This window comes from Anomaloglossus baeobatrachus, chromosome 10 (assembly GCF_048569485.1).
Source record: "Anomaloglossus baeobatrachus isolate aAnoBae1 chromosome 10, aAnoBae1.hap1, whole genome shotgun sequence".
NCBI classification, from domain to species: domain Eukaryota; kingdom Metazoa; phylum Chordata; class Amphibia; order Anura; family Aromobatidae; genus Anomaloglossus; species Anomaloglossus baeobatrachus.
In genome coordinates, this window is record NC_134362.1 from 42,604,948 (window position 1) to 42,620,519 (window position 15,572).

The window sequence follows — 15,572 nt, forward strand, 5'->3', positions numbered from 1 at the left end:
ACTAATCATTAATTATGCTTTAAATTAATACAGAATTATGGAGGAGGAGTGATTCAACATAAATCCTGTGGGCCCGTTGTAGACCACACAGTTTTACTAGTGGGATATAATCTAAAAGGTAATAATAAATCCTAATTCATGTCCAGTTTATTCCAAAAATGAGGTGTTCATAACATACTCTAAACAACTTACTTGAACACTGATGTGGATATTTTTGTTTTGTTATGGGTTGTTTTGTACACAGTGGGTTTTGTTTTCTTGGGGTTTTTTTTTTAAGAAAAGTGCCACCATTTTTGTAGCAGTATCTTGAGCTAAAAAGCAAATAGAAGAGGAAATAGTAACATTTTAAAGTACACGGCTATGAGATATTTTATTCTAAAGGGTACTTTACACGCTGCGATATCGGTATCGATATCGCTAGCGAGCGTACCCGTCCCCGTCGGTTGTGCGTCACGGGCAAATCGCTGCCCGTGGCGCACAACATCGCTTACACCCATCACACGGACTTACCTTCCCTGCGATGTCGCTCTGGCCGGCGAACCGCATCCTTTCTAAGGGGGCGGTTCGTGCGGCATCACAGCGACGTCACACGGAAGCCGTCCAATAGCAGCGGAGGGGCGGAGATGAGCGGGCGGAAGATCCTGCCCACCTCCTTCCTTCCTTCTTTTCCGGTGGACGCAGGTAAGGAGATGTTCGTCGTTCCTGCGGTGTCACACGTAGCGATGTGTGCTGCTGCAGGAACGACGAACAACATTGTACCTGCAGCAGCAACGATATTATGAAAAGGAGCGACGTGTCAACGATCAACGATTTTTGACGTTTTTGGTTCGTTGATCATCGCTCCTTAGTGTCACACGCTGCGATGTCGCTAACGACGCCGGATGTGCATCACAAACACCGTGACCCCGACGATATATCGTTAGCGATGTCGCAGCGTGTAAAGCACCCTTTAGTCTAAATTGTAAAACTACATTAAATGACAAAAGGCTGGAGGGCAAATGGAATTATTTTTTTAATGAAATTCTTAGTAAAATCAGTTAAAATACCTTAAAAAAGGAACCGGTCACCAGTTTTCTCAGTATTGCACCAAGAGTCAACTTCTACAGCTCCTGGGCTGCATTCTATGAAGGTGCACCTTGGCCCTAACTCCCTTTGCAGACCCCAGAAATACCTTTATAAAATCTGCCGCCACGTATGTAAATTAACCGCTCTGGTCGGATAGTCGTCCTTTTCTTGGTCGGATGTGTGTCCTCCTTTTCGGCTCCGGTCCTTCCTTTTGCCGCTGTTCGCCGTCCTCCTTTGATGATTGACGTGGATGACTCCTCCATCATCATCCACATAGCTGGGCTAAATTGCATGCCTGCGCAGTCATTCCCGGCTCGCAAAGGCGCACTTTGCTCTGCCTCATTGCGGGGAGAGCCGAAAACGTAGGTGCACTTGCGCGAGACAGTGAGCTCTCTGCGCAGGTGCGAGATTGTGAGGGAGCTCATACAAGCACACCTATGTCTTCGGCTCTGCCCGCAGTGGAAACTTTCATAGGAGAATACTCTGATGGGCTAATTTGCAACATTATATTATATATAGACATTTTCTGACATCCAGTTTACAAAAAAATAGACAGCGATAGTAGCATGGTTCGATAATTTGCTCTTTTTAGCAACGGTGGCTCACCGAGATAAAACATGTAATGTAACATGTAAACTGAATCTTATTTTAATTTTTTGCAGATAAGAAATCACCTCATTGGACCTTAAAAAACAGCTGGGGGGAGAATTGGGGAGAAAACGTAAGTATGAGTTGTACTATAGTATTAGATGTAAATACAGCTGTGTAGTTTTGGGTTTCACTTTGATAGTGATTATTGTGTGCTAAAAATGACCCACGATTCTTCAGGATCCTTCTAGTGATTATAAACCTTTAAGTTTTTTTTTTCTATTTTGCCTTTTTTGTCATTTCACTATTGGGCTACATTGGGGCAGCTAAGTAGATAGTAACTACCTACCTGCGCTGCTGTCAGCCCCTCTCCCCTGGCTCACAGTGGTCATGAGACCATTCCTGCCATGATTTTGTTGCTTCCTGTGATGTCACGTCAACAGGGGCAGGACGGTGTTGACGGGCTTCACAGCCACTTCATGTTGCCACCCTGCTGGGTGGGTATAGTGCGTGGAGTCCCTGTCCCCCCTTCCCATGCAGGGCGCACCTCCCACACATTCCGTAGTGCAGTGGTCTAAGACGCTGCCTGTACGCTGCATGCTCTCCCTGATCCTTCTTGCAGCACGCAGGCCATGGCCCCCTTGCTGATCACTGCCTGTGCTAGGGCCACGCAGTCAGTGCTTTATATGAGGACAGATTCCCCGTCTCTGTGCAGATGGGAGCTCTGTATACAGCTACAGCAATGATCAGCCGCCGGACAATCGGGGGCAGCAGCTGATCACTGGAGAAGCTGTATACAGAGCTCCCATCTGCACAGTGCCCGGGAATCTGTCCTCTGATATACAGCGCTGTCAGTTTCGGCCCATGATGCTGCTTGCGGTCTGCAGGCCCGTGGCCTCCTTGTTGATCACGGCCTGTGCAGGGGCCATGCAGTCAGCGCTTTATATCAGAGGAGAGATTCCCCGACGCTGCTCAGACGCAAGCTCTGTATACAGCTACTGCAATGATCAGCCACCGGCCAATCAGAGGTAGCGGCTGATCACAGGAGAAGAATCTGTCCTCTGATATAAAGCGTTGTCAAAAGCAGGACACAGAGGGAACGAGGATAGGTGAGAAGGATTTGTCTTTGGGTTTTTTTGCGTGTGTGAAGTATGGCACAATAGGGGGACACTACTACAAGATGGAAAAGGAGCAGGAAAAGGGCCATTACTATAGAATGAGCAGGATGGTCATAATACTATAGGATGGGCACAAGGATGGGGCACATTACAGGTTGGGGGCATTACTATACAATGGGCAGAAGGATGGGCACATTATTACATTATATATGCCCATATTGTGCTCTCTTAGAGGTCAGTGCTGAGCAGAATACGGACAGCCAATGAGTGTGCAGAGGGTGGTGCTGGACACGGAGGTCGGGCGGTCCAGCTCTGACTGTGAGGTTTCACAAGCAAGGACAGGAAAAAGTCAAGTTTGGTTGAGCTGCAGATAAATAATATGTGTGCAGAGAATAAAGGGATAATTCAAGAGGAACAAAAGTTAGAAAAAAAAAATAATGTAGGGGTGTTCTATAGGACAATACAGCACAAATTAGCTTAAAACATTTTTTGGAGTTTGTCGGATAACTCAATTAAGTGACTGAAAAAATTCTGAACTGATTGGGGAGTCGGGGACCAATATTATTTGACTTTTATAGCTGTGGTAATACCAAATATTCTTATTTTTTTATATATACACTTCTAATTGCTAGGGGTGATTTGTTTTATATTTTTACTTGGGGGAGGATGATTCTTTTTTTTTATCTCCTTTTTATTATATTTCAAATTATTTTTATAGTACCCATAGGGGATTTAAACCTGCAACATTTGCTCACTTGTTCTATACATAGCAATACTTCAACATATAGGACAAACCACAGGAGTACCAAGATGGTAGTGACAGGTACCTTCAGGAGGACCCTGGCTGCTAAGGCAAGCCATTGGCACCATGCAATCATGTTATGGAGAAGTGATGGGTGACGGAATGGACTTAATAGTACTGCTTACAATAGTACAGCAGCAATCAGAGCAGACAACAATCGCTGCTGTTAGAACTTGGAATGTTGGTATATTATATCGGTATCTATAACATGAATACTAATAGTCATTCTCTCTTCTACAGGGATTTTTTAAACTCCATTTTGGATCAAACATGTGTGGCGTTACAAGTTGGCCTCTAAGTGCTGTTGTGACTGACCCAAAATCCAAGCCTATTCCATGTCCTTCCTAACAACGTGCGCTCAATTTCAGTTCCTGTGCACTGCTAAAAGGGTTATCGTCACCAACAATAACCGGTCCAAGAGCAAGAATATCGTAAAATATTAATAAAGGCATTACTTACCTGTTAAATTCCCTTGTGCTCCACTACTGGGTCTTCGTTATTGTCCAGCTATCAATTACATCACACCCACCATGCACACATGTGACTGCTGCAGCCAATTACTGTGTCACAGGGGTGTGACCGCTGGGGTCAGTGATCGGCTGCAGCACAGTAATCAACCACCAATCGGGAGCAGCATGCAGTGGCAGTGCTGGAGCCGCGAGTGATTTGCTTAGTAGGAAATGATTCTTTTATTATTTTAGGTCATCCTCAGCTCAGTTTTGATATTCCAAGACAGCCCCTTTGTTGTCAGGAAAATGCGGTTTTACCAAACTTAGTAATTCAGTGCCGTGCTGGGACTAACCTACAGGATTTTTGTATTTCTGCTAAATATACAAAGATGCATTGTATTAAACCTGCTTACTAGGGATGATCGCATATCTCAAATATTCGGCTTCGCGTATATCCGACGAATAGGTCGCCGCTATGCGAATATTCGATGCGCAATGTAAGTCTATAGGAAGTCCGAATAGCTCAGAATAGTTGTTATTCGGGTTTCCCATAGACTTACATTGCGCATCGAATATTCGAATAGTGGCGAGGTATTCGTCGGATATTCGCGAAGCCGAATATTTGAGATATTCGATCATCCCTACTGCTTACGCTTGCTTTCTCTGCAAAATCAATATGGAAATTATTAAAGCAGTATGTCTAAAAGAAAGAAAAATTGTCTTTTTTCTCCACGTTTCGAGAAATTTCAATGACCGCCAATATAGCCACCATCATACCTTCTAATTCAACATGTGGGTGATAAATTAGTGATCCATTTGCCATTCAGAATTTAGAAGACATCAACTCATAAGGATAAAAATGTTTACAGTATGTTACGACAAAAACATTATTTTTATTTAATAAACAGATGGAAGATCAATTTACTTTTTGTTTGTTCCATAGACAAAGTAATTTGCTTATCATACTATAAAGCCGGGGTAAACAACAGTGTCTACTGCACCCTACAGATAAATATAGAACAACTGTATATAGGAGCAATACACTGCGCTGTCTGTGGGTTCACATGATCCTTTGTAAAAATCAATAGCCCCGATTTAAAGCTTTTATGCCAGCAAATATAGTTAAAAAGCTTTGAATAGTCAAATTTCTTCTGTGCAACGAATGGCGGGGCATACATTTTGCAACTTTTGGCATTTTCACCCCATTATTGGCCTATCGGCAAAGTTCAGGGGTTAGAGGCATGATAGTGGATGACATAAAATTCATTATCAGCGGTGGTGTACCTTAGGCCAAAAATCATAGTCCAGTCCCGGAATATTTCCATCACTTAAATACAAGACTACAGATAAGAAGGAAGTCTGGTCTCGCCTGCCCTTCTCAGCAGTTGGCCGCACTAACTTGATCAAAATGATCTGGATGCCCCAACTATTATACAAGCTACACAACTCTCCACAATGGATTCCACAAAGATTTTTCCATAAGGTAAATGCATTATTCCGTGAATTGATCTGGAGCGGAAAGATGCCGCGCATTAGGCTCGAGACCCTGCAGAGGGATAAAAGTAGTGGTCTGGCGGTACCCAATCCATGGGTTTACTATCTGGCGGCTCAGCTTCAGCACATTAGGGGATGGGAGGACCCTGGAGGGGGGGGGGGGCACAGTATACGATTCTACAACAATATTTTCACTCCACTAGTCTATACGAGGTTCTAGAGGCAGGAGGCTTCGGAGCTGCTGCTAATAGTTGCCCAACCCTACCACTAATCCAAAAACTTTGGGATAAAACTAAAAAACTACAAGACATTCAGGGAATTTCACAATATACCTCTATATGGAGAACTCCATGGTTACCTAACTTGCATCGTTTAGAGGGGTTTGGGAGCTGGGCTTTGAGAGGGATAAATAGATTCACACATATTGTGGAGGAGGGCCAACTCAGAGGCTTCCCTCAGTTGGAAGCAGAGTTTGGGATCCAGAATTCGGAGTTTTATAAGTACTTATGTGACGCCCTGGGCAAGCCAGGGGTCAGGGGTCACAGGTCACAACACCACACACACCCCACATCCCTGCAGGAACACCAAGGTCAGACCAGAAACCCTTGTTGCCTTCCTCCAGGGGCTGATGTTCACACCAGGGGGTGGAGCCAGGCGGTTGGTCTCCATCCACCAAGGAGTACACAGCCCTGGAGGCGGGAAAACCAGGCAGATGAGATAGGAGTTGAGCTCAGGCAGAGCTTGAGTGTGGAGCTAAGATAGTAGTGAGTTGAGTTTGAGAGTTGAAAGAGTGAGGAGTAAACAGTGGAGTTGTAGTGAGAGAAGGAAGAAGTAGCAGGAGAAAAGTGACAGTTTGAAGCCTGAAGTTGGTCCGGGTGTGTGCCCCGGACTGAGACAGCAAGGTTGACAGACGGCGGTGACCGTCTGCAGGAGAGACTGCTCGGAGGTTGCCGAAAGGACCGTGGACGGGTGGTGACCCGGCGGTACCGGAGTGGTACACAAAGAACAGTCAGCACCAGTGGCAGGGGCCTTTCGGATCCCGGCAAGGCTAGAAGTCGCCGAATTTGCCAAATCCGTCAGTGAAGGGGACCTCCGGGTCTCCCAGCAGCAAAGTCCCGAGTGAAGGCAACCGTCCAACCGTGAAGGGGAGACACTGCCACCGCCAAGGCACCAGTTTCCCAGGGCCAGCGCCTGCGGGCAAGAGTGGGGCTCCTCCGGCCCATATCCAAGTCGGGGAGCGGGTTACCGGTGGGAATCCATCGCTACCAACATTGAACTTAGGTGCAGGGAAGAGATTGTCACCGTTAACTGCAGGGAACATCAGCACCGCAGCCGTCCGAGGGAACCGTCCAACCAGCCGTTTGTTTACCGTGAACTGTGTCATCATCCTTGGGCTGAGTGAGTACCTCAGTGCCGTGCGGCATAGCGCTGCCCCTGCGTCCCTGCACCTCCACAGGCCCCATAACCCGCCTGTTCACCATCCCAACCCCATCACCGGGACCACCAAACCCCCTACCCAAGGAGGGGCAAATCAACAACTAGCTGCTCCATACCACCACTCCCGGGATCCACAGACAGAGCAGCGGTGGTGTCCACACAATCACCACAACCGTGGGTGGCGTCACGGACTTTAATCCAATCCCCCACCAACAAATCAAAACCCCCTTTCACTCACGGGCGAGGAGCGCCGCTCGAGACCCCCGGGATCCGGCCCACCGCTCGAGCCACCACAGAGCAGCAGCAGCCGGACCCGAGCAGTGGGGTGAGCGCAGTGTTGACACCTTCCTCCCCGCCCGCGACACTTACAACTGAGACATGCCTATCAGGCAGAAACCTCTATTACGGGCAGAGCATTGGAGCAGAACAAAGTCATGCAACGCATAGCAACCTCTAGAGGCTCAGCAGGAGTGATCTCTCGTCTATATTGGGATCTATTGTATTTTGTGCACCGGAACTTTCCAGTAAACGCAAAAGAAAAATGGGAACGAGCTAAAGGACCTATTGAGGACAACCATTTGGTAGAAATTTTAGAAAAAATTCCTAGTCTATCATTGGGGGAGGCATACAGACTGTCACACCTGTACGTTATTCACCAAGTATATCGCACTCCTAGATTCCTGTTTGATATTGGAGTTAGAACTGACCCCTTCTGCCCGCGATGTAAAATATGTTCCGCAGATCTATTACATATGATGTGGTCGTGTCCTGATATTGAACATTACTGGAGAGAGGTGACAGAAATAATCGATAGAGTATATACGATAGAGACAAGCTTAACTCCCTTTGTATGTATTCTGGGATACGTGGAGGATTTACCTTTGGAGGAGGAGGGCAAAGTGGCCGTATCTAGACTATTATATATTGCCAGGAAACTAATCGCTCAACACTGGATCTCGGACCACAGTCCTACAATATCTGAATATGTCAAAAAAGTTAATTGGGTGATAAATGTGGAGAAAAGTATATATCGGAAAAGAAATGGCGTCATCAAATTTGAAAAAATATGGGCACGATGGATAGACGGGTCAGGGTTGGCTTCGAGGGAACTGATTAGGTTTAGATTGGGCTTACTCTAAATTGATAAGGGGCAAAGGGCGAGAAATTTCTGCAGAACTTATCTATAATGATGACAGAGGTTTGGGGAGAAGAGAGTAGCATGGGAACAGGTTAGGGTACTTTCACACTTGCGTTTATTTCCTTCCGTTACAATCCGCCCTTTTGGAAAACAGCGGATAACGGATTCCGCTGTTTCCCATAGACTTGTATGGGTGACGGATTGTACCAAAAGGACCTGCGTTGCTTCCGCTGGGCGACGCTCCGTTGCTTCCGCTCAGCGGGAGGAACGCAGCATGTAACGTTATTTTGAGCAGCGGAATCCTCTGGATTCCACTGCGCATGCTCTTTTTTTTTTTTTTTTTTTTTTAAATCAAACTTTATTTTGGCTTGCGGTGGCCGAACGTTCAGCTGAGCGCCCGGCCGTCGGCAAGCGACAGCGCTCAGCTGAGCGACCGGCCACCGGCATGCCCGGCCGTCGGCAAGCGACAGCGCTCAGCTGAGCGACCGGCCACCGGCATGCCCGGCCGCCGGCAAGTCACAGCGCTCAGCTGAGCGCCCGCCCGCCGGCATGCCCGGGCACCGGCAAGTGACAGCACTCAGCTGAGCGCCCGCCCGCCGGCATGCCCGGGCGCCGGCAAGTGACAGCGCTCAGCTGAGCGCCCGCCCGCTGGCTTGCCCACCCGCCGGCATGCCCGGCCACCGGCAAGTGACAGCGCTCAGCTGATCACCCGGCGGCCGGCTGCAGGGAGCGATCAGCTGATCACCCGGCGGTCGGCTGCAGGGAGCGATCAGCTGATCACCCGGCGGTCGGCTGCAGGGAGCGATCAGCTGATCACCCGGCGGCCGGCTACTGGGAGCGATCAGCTGATCACCCGGCGGCCGGCTACTGGGAGCGATCAGCTGATCGTTTACAATAGTCTGCCGCTGGTAAAACTGTAAAAAAAAAAAAAAAATCAAAACGAATTGCGTTGTTTTGCAGCATCCGTTGCATCCGTTGTGCCACTATATGCAACACATCCGTTGCATCCGTTACACAACGCAATGCAACGGATACCGTTCAACGCAAGTGTGAAAGTACCCTTAGATTCTTCATTCAAAATGACATTTAAGGGGGCGTGTCCTGGACATGGAGGAGTGAGGACGCTCATAGCCGGAGCTCCCGGGCCCAAAGCCTCACACACTCTCCTCCTCCGGTCGCACGCAGGCATAATGCCACCAAAGAAACGGCCACCTACAGTACCTGATCCGGCACCAGACAGAAGACCCTCCGGAGGCCTGGCAAGATTCCTCTCCTCCCCAGCAGCGGCACCTCACAGCGCGGGCAGAGGCAAGATGGCGACGACTGGAGCAGGGAGCGTGGTGGAGGGGAAGTCCCCACAGGCAGCGCGGCTGCAGCACCAGCTAAGTGAAGGGGAGAGGGGGGGGGAGGCGGCTGGAGGCACTGCCGCTCATGGATAGAACAGGCTCAGCTGTCAGCACTGTCCTCGGTGAGGGAGGAGATGGGGGTTCTGGAGGACAGGATCACGGCCTCTGAACAGGCCCAGGGATCAATGGAGGGCAGGCTGGAGCGCCTGTAGAAAGGCTGGGAAGCTTCCAACCTACGTATCAGAGACATGGCCCTGCTTCTGGATAACCAAGAAAACAGAAGCAGGAGAAACAATGTCCGACTGAAGGGCATACCGGAGGACTGGTCACCTGAACTCCTGCGCTCCAATGCTCTGGCTATCTTTAATATTGTCACAGGCAGACCTCCTGACGCAACTTACCTCTTCGACAGGATCCACAGGGTGGCTCGCCCGAACACCAGGGCATCCTCCAACACCAGGGACGTCCTATGCCGTCTCCATTATTATGGAGACAAGGAGCGGATCCTTCAAGGGGCATGGGCACACGGCCCAATAGAGATGGACGGTGCACTTGTGTCATTGTTCCCAGACGTCTCCAGTCGCACCCTATATATGAGGAGGTTACTTCACCCGCTCTTACTCCGAATCAAGGAGGCGGGCGCCGTCTACCGCTAGGGACACCCCTTCCATCTTATAGCCCGCAAAGGATCTGCTGTCTATCTGCTGAGGAGACCCTCAGATCTACCGGGACTGTTTACATTCCTGGGGATCGACGAGATGTCGGTTCCAGATTGGCTCGCCTGGGACCCCCGACCCCTGTGAGGCGGAAGGAGAGGGGTGGGGGGGGGTGGTCCTTCCTCCTCGTCGGATGAACGGGGCTGATCCCGCCTGATTATTGAGCCCCTTGGTATCTCTACAGTATTGAATGCTGACATGTGCATAATGTTTACCTTCTAGGTGCTCTAGGGTTTAAAAGTTTAAGGTCGTTTCTCTCATATGTCATAATCTTTGTGTCGTGTGCGACCGGGGGGGGGGGGAACTTTTCCTAGCCCCAGCTGGAGCGCCGGGATGTAAAGTCCGGCCTTTTTATAGCTGGGCCCGGACCCTGGCCCCTCCGTGATTCCATACTCGTACCCGCTTTCCTATTTTCCCTGTGGACCCGCGGCTGGTTCCAAGGTCTGCGAGCTTTGTGTGACCTCCTATACCCTGTGTGCTTTCTCTTTCCCCTTTTTTTTTTTTTTTTTCTTTTTCTTTTTTTTTCTCTTCTTCCCTTGTCTTAGTTGTACCTCTGTTTGTTTCCGCCCTCTGACTCCTAGCTAGTTCTCGTTTCTTCCCCTGGCAGGGCGGACACTCTCTCCCTTCTTACCCCCTGCCTTAGCCCTTGCTTATGCTCCCTTCACCTAATGCTACTCCTCCTTCCACCCCCATCCCCGCTTTTTTCTTTTCTTTTTCTCCTCTCTTTACCCTTCCTCCCCTCCTTCCTATCTCCCCCTTTTGCCTCCGTCTCCCCTTTTTTTTTTTTTGCCTTCCCTCCCTTCCTCCCGGGGGCTGGGGTTGGTCAGGGATGAAGGAGATGTGTTCTGAGTTGCGCATTGGTTCATTGAATGTGAGGGGATTGCATGATCCCGGGAAGCGCTCAATTCTCTTGAACCTCCTGTGGAGGAGCCGCATACAGGTTGCTTTCTTGCAGGAGACCCACTACAGCCTGGAGAAACCATATAAGCTCTCGGACAAAAGGTACCCGGTTGTGTTCCATTCCCCCTCTCTCGACCCCAGATCCAGGGGGACCAGTATACTAATAGCAGGCTCACTACAATGGGAGACACTAGAGTCAAGGACTGAGGGGGAGGGGAGACTTCTACTGGTGAAGGGGCGTATAGCCTCCCAATTATACACATTTGCGGCCATATACTTGCCAAACACAGGACAATGCACTACGTTCTTACGCTTCCTTGACATAATAGACGACTTTGCCGAAGGCACTTTAGTAATAGGAGGGGACTTCAATTTCACCCTAGACCCTAATATTGACAATTCTGGGGGAGCTTCTTGTTTACCACAATGGGCAACACAACGTATCAGCCGGGGGCTGCGCGAATTTCAGCTGATAGATACCTGGAGACTTCTCCATCCTTCAGACAAGGATTATTCATTCTACTCTGCAGTTCATGATAGTTATTCCCGCCTCGACTACCTCTTCGTCCGCCATAGGGACCTCCACGCCCTGCGGGCAGCGACAATTGAAAGCATCTATTTCTCTGACCATGCGTTGATTACGATCTCGCTTGCCCTAGACTATCCCGTCATTAGGCAGTGCCAATGGACCTTGAACAACTCACTACTAAATGACCCGATAGTCATGGATGAGATCCAATCGGCTTTGTCGGAATACTTTGGGCAAAATGCAGCGTCGCGCGGGGGCTTTTTATCAAGCATGGTTCGCGGATGAAAAAGGCACGGGCGGCGGAGGTGGCTGCTCTTCTTTCCGAAATTCATCAACTGGAGGCCCTCCATAAGAGATCCTGTGACCCTGCGTCCAGATCTCGTCTGACCCAAAAAAGGGAAGAGCTGCGCACCCTATTGACTCATAAGGCAAAGAGTGCCATGGTTAAATGCAGGAGACATTTCTATGAGTTCGGAAATAAGAGCGGCAGAACCCTGGCTAGAGCGTTACGTTTACAAAGAATGCGGGGTTATGTCCAGCGGGTCCAGAACCCGGGTGGGAGGTTGGCGACTTTGCCCAGGGATATCGCCACGGCCTTTGGTAACTTCTACTTCTCCCTTTACTCTATTGATGGAGATAAAACCAATCCAGCCCGAGCAGACTTACGCCTGCGGATCAGGAAATATATTAGTAATTCTGGAATGCAAGGGCTCCGTGCGGAGGACGCAGAAGGCCTGGTGAGACCCATTACAGAACTAGAATTACTTGAGGCTATCAAAAACTCCCCAACGGGGAAGGCCCCGGGCCCTGACGGCTTCCCCCTAGCCTATTACAAAAAGTTGGGATCAACGCTAAATACTCCCTTCCTTCAGGCCTTCAATAATGTTGCAATGAGCGGCTTGTCCCCCATCCCTAGAGACACTTTGTCGGCTACCATAGTGGTCATCCCCAAAGAGGGCAAGGACCCTTCTCAGTGCGCAAGTTACCGACCCATCTCCCTGTTGAACACTGACTTAAAGCTTTGCGAAGATCCTGGCGGACAGGCTTTCTCCTCTGATGGGAGGCCTTATTCATTCGGACCAGGTTGGGTTTCTGGGAGGGAGAGAGGCCAGGGACAACACGACCAAAGCGCTAAACCCTAAAGCCCACCTGGAGAAGCTGCCGTTGATGCTTCTTTCCACAGACGCCGAAAAGGCATTCGATCGTGTTACTTGGGTTTTCATGACGGAGGCCTTGAGAGCGATTGGGCTAGGCAGGGCTTTGTTGAACTGGATTGGCTCTCTCTACAGTGGTCCTACCGCAGCGGTTAGGGTGAATGGCCTTCTCTCCGGCAGGTTCCCGATAACTAATGGGACCAGGCAGGGATGCCCCCTGTCTCCTTTAATATTTGTCTTGACCCTGGAGCCTCTATTGTGTCATATTAGAAGAAATCGTGACATTACTGGTCCTCGCACTAAGGTTCACGAATTCAAAATTGCAGCCTACGCAGATGACCTCCTATTTTTCCTCACGAATCCCTTGGTCTCCCTGCCCAACCTGCTCCGGGAATTTGAGATTTATTCCTGCTATCCAATTTTAAAATAAACATGACCAAGTCTGAAGCCCTGAATGTGAACCTGCCTCCGGGCACGGTTGCCTCACTCCAATCATCTTTTAGCTTTAAATGGGCCTCTAGACCTCTTGGGTACTTGGGGGTTCGGCTGGCGGCGGATACTAACTCGCTTTTCAAACTGAACTTTCTTCCCCTCCTTGGGACAATCAGAGAGGACTGTACGAGATGGGCGAAAGGCTGGTTCACTTGGTTCGGTAGATGCGACATTTTTAAAATGAATGTTCTTCCTCGCATCCTTTACCTCTTCCAGGCTCTTCCAATACGGATTCCCAGCTCCTTTTTTAAGGAACTGGCCTCCCTGCAAACCAAGTTCATCTGGGACAACAAGCCAGCTCGAATCTCCCGCTCTTTACTGTGCAGACCCAAGAGGAGGGGGGGGATGGGAATCCCAGACCTGAAGGTATACTGCTGGGCTTCACACATGGTCAGGGTTATCGACTGGTGTCGCCACGCCAAGACAAAACCCTGGGTGGCATTGGAACAAAGTTTCTCTGCGATCAGTCTTACCGCAGCCCCTTGGATACCAAGCTCTCTTCCCGGTAACCTGAGACATCACCCGACAATTGGCGCCACTCTGGAGTGCTGTTCCCTAAGACAGGTCCGCAGATTACTACTCCCAAGCCCCTCTCCTCTCTCACCTATAATCGGCTCCCCAGATTTCTATCCGAGTCTGACGGATCCTGTCTTTCGTCGCTGGATAGAGGAGGGGCGCTTCCGGGCGTGTCACCTGATAACTGACGGGGGCTGGCCCTCGCTCGGGGCACTTACAGAATGCGAGACAGTTGGGAACCTGGAGGTCCATGCAACTCAGACATTACATCAGCTCTCTCCCCGACCACTCGCTATACACGGCCCGCCCCACAGAGTTTGAAGCGCTGTGTACTCCGGAGGGAGTGCTACGGCACTCTCTTTCCCTGGTGTACAGGATGTTGACGGACCCTGGCGACTCCCCCCCCCCCACATTTCTCGCTCACTGGGAACAAGATCTGGGTCTTTCTCTGACAGATACAAAATCTTGGCGCTCGCCCACAAGACCTCAATAAGCTCCAGACTTCAAGAATCCAATTATAAACTTCTGGCGAGGTGGTATAGGGTCCCAACCAGAGTACACAAGATGTTTCCTGGCGTAGACCCTCGCTGTTGGAGATGTGGGACGGCTGAGGGGGACTTTGTGTACATATTCTGGTCGTGCCCGGCCCTCCGAGGGTTCTGGAGCGGAGTGAGGGAGGTGATGAAACACGTGACTGGAACAACGCAGACCCTGGGTCCGGAGTTGTTCCTTCTACAATTGACTGAGACGTCTGTCTCTGCATACAAACAGTCGCTTCTGCACTTTCTAGTGATAGCGGCCAGGTCATGCATCCCTTTGAAGTGGAAGTCGGACGCCCCCCCTGCTCTGTCCCTCTGGGCCTCCAGGGTCAATGAGCTTCTCCAGATGGAGGAACTGACCTCCTCCCTTCATGATTGGTATGAGCGCTTCCACGGGATCTGGCTTCCCTGGATGCAATTTAAAGTCTCTAATGAATACGACCTCCTGCTGCGTGATGCGTAGGGGGAGTGCATTCTCCTAAGTCGCTGGCCTTTCCCCCCGGGCGGACCCTCCCCCCCCCTTTTTTTTTTTCTTTTTTCTCCTTTTCTCTTCTTGTTCTCTCCTCTTCTGCTCCTCTTATTACATCTTCTTCCCCCTTTCTCTCCCTCCTTTCCCTCCCCCCTCTTCCTTTCCCACCTTCCTCCCGCTCTGCCTTATCCCTTTCCCTTTCCACTCTTCCTCTACATTCCTCCCCCTTTCTTTTCTCTCAGCTGGTGTGAACTCTCCCCTGTTGAGAGATGTCTGAATGATCTTTAGGCACTTTTGCCTCCCCTTTTGGTACTTTTCTTTCTTGTCTATGTTAAACATTGAAAAAGAACGGACCCGTTCGACAATTTGTCGGGTTGGCTCAGATGCTAGTGATTTTGTATTGAGATGTATTCTCCCAAACTCTGTTCAACTGTTTTTGTCTATTTTGTCATCTGACTGCTTTATGGCCTGTAAGGGTCTGTTGTATAAATAAAGAATTTAAAAAAAAAAAAAAATGACATTTAACTGTGTACAATGCCAAACAAAGCAAAAACTCATAAAGAAAAACAAAAGTCTAACTGGATTAATTGATAAATGTAATAATGGTACTTAAAAACTTTTGTCCAGGAATGTGTGGAGCTGCAGATTTGACATTATCTCTCCTTTCTACAAGTCTGTTTAATGTTTGTTGGGGAGGGTTGGGATGGGAGAAGGTAGAGGCTCGGTAGCCTCCAATGTTTATTTGGTTGTAACTTGTAAAACTTTAATAAAAACATTTAATTAAAAAAAAATACAAGACTACAAAAAATACATACAGCTG

The 15,572-nt window shown here is 49.2% G+C and overlaps 1 protein-coding gene across 1 annotated transcript in view; it reads left to right on the forward strand.

Moving 5' to 3' along the window:
* LOC142255111 (cathepsin W-like) overlaps nucleotides 1-3,956 on the forward strand; it is a 66,273-nt gene extending 62,317 nt beyond the window's left edge. Inside the window, exons 9-11 of the mRNA XM_075326564.1 lie at nucleotides 34-118; nucleotides 1,728-1,786; nucleotides 3,814-3,956. Coding sequence (XP_075182679.1) covers nucleotides 34-118; nucleotides 1,728-1,786; nucleotides 3,814-3,921 — 252 coding nt within the window. The 3' untranslated portion in view covers nucleotides 3,922-3,956. The remainder of the gene's footprint in view (nucleotides 1-33; nucleotides 119-1,727; nucleotides 1,787-3,813) is intronic.
* The last annotated feature ends 11,616 nt before the right edge of the window (nucleotides 3,957-15,572 follow it).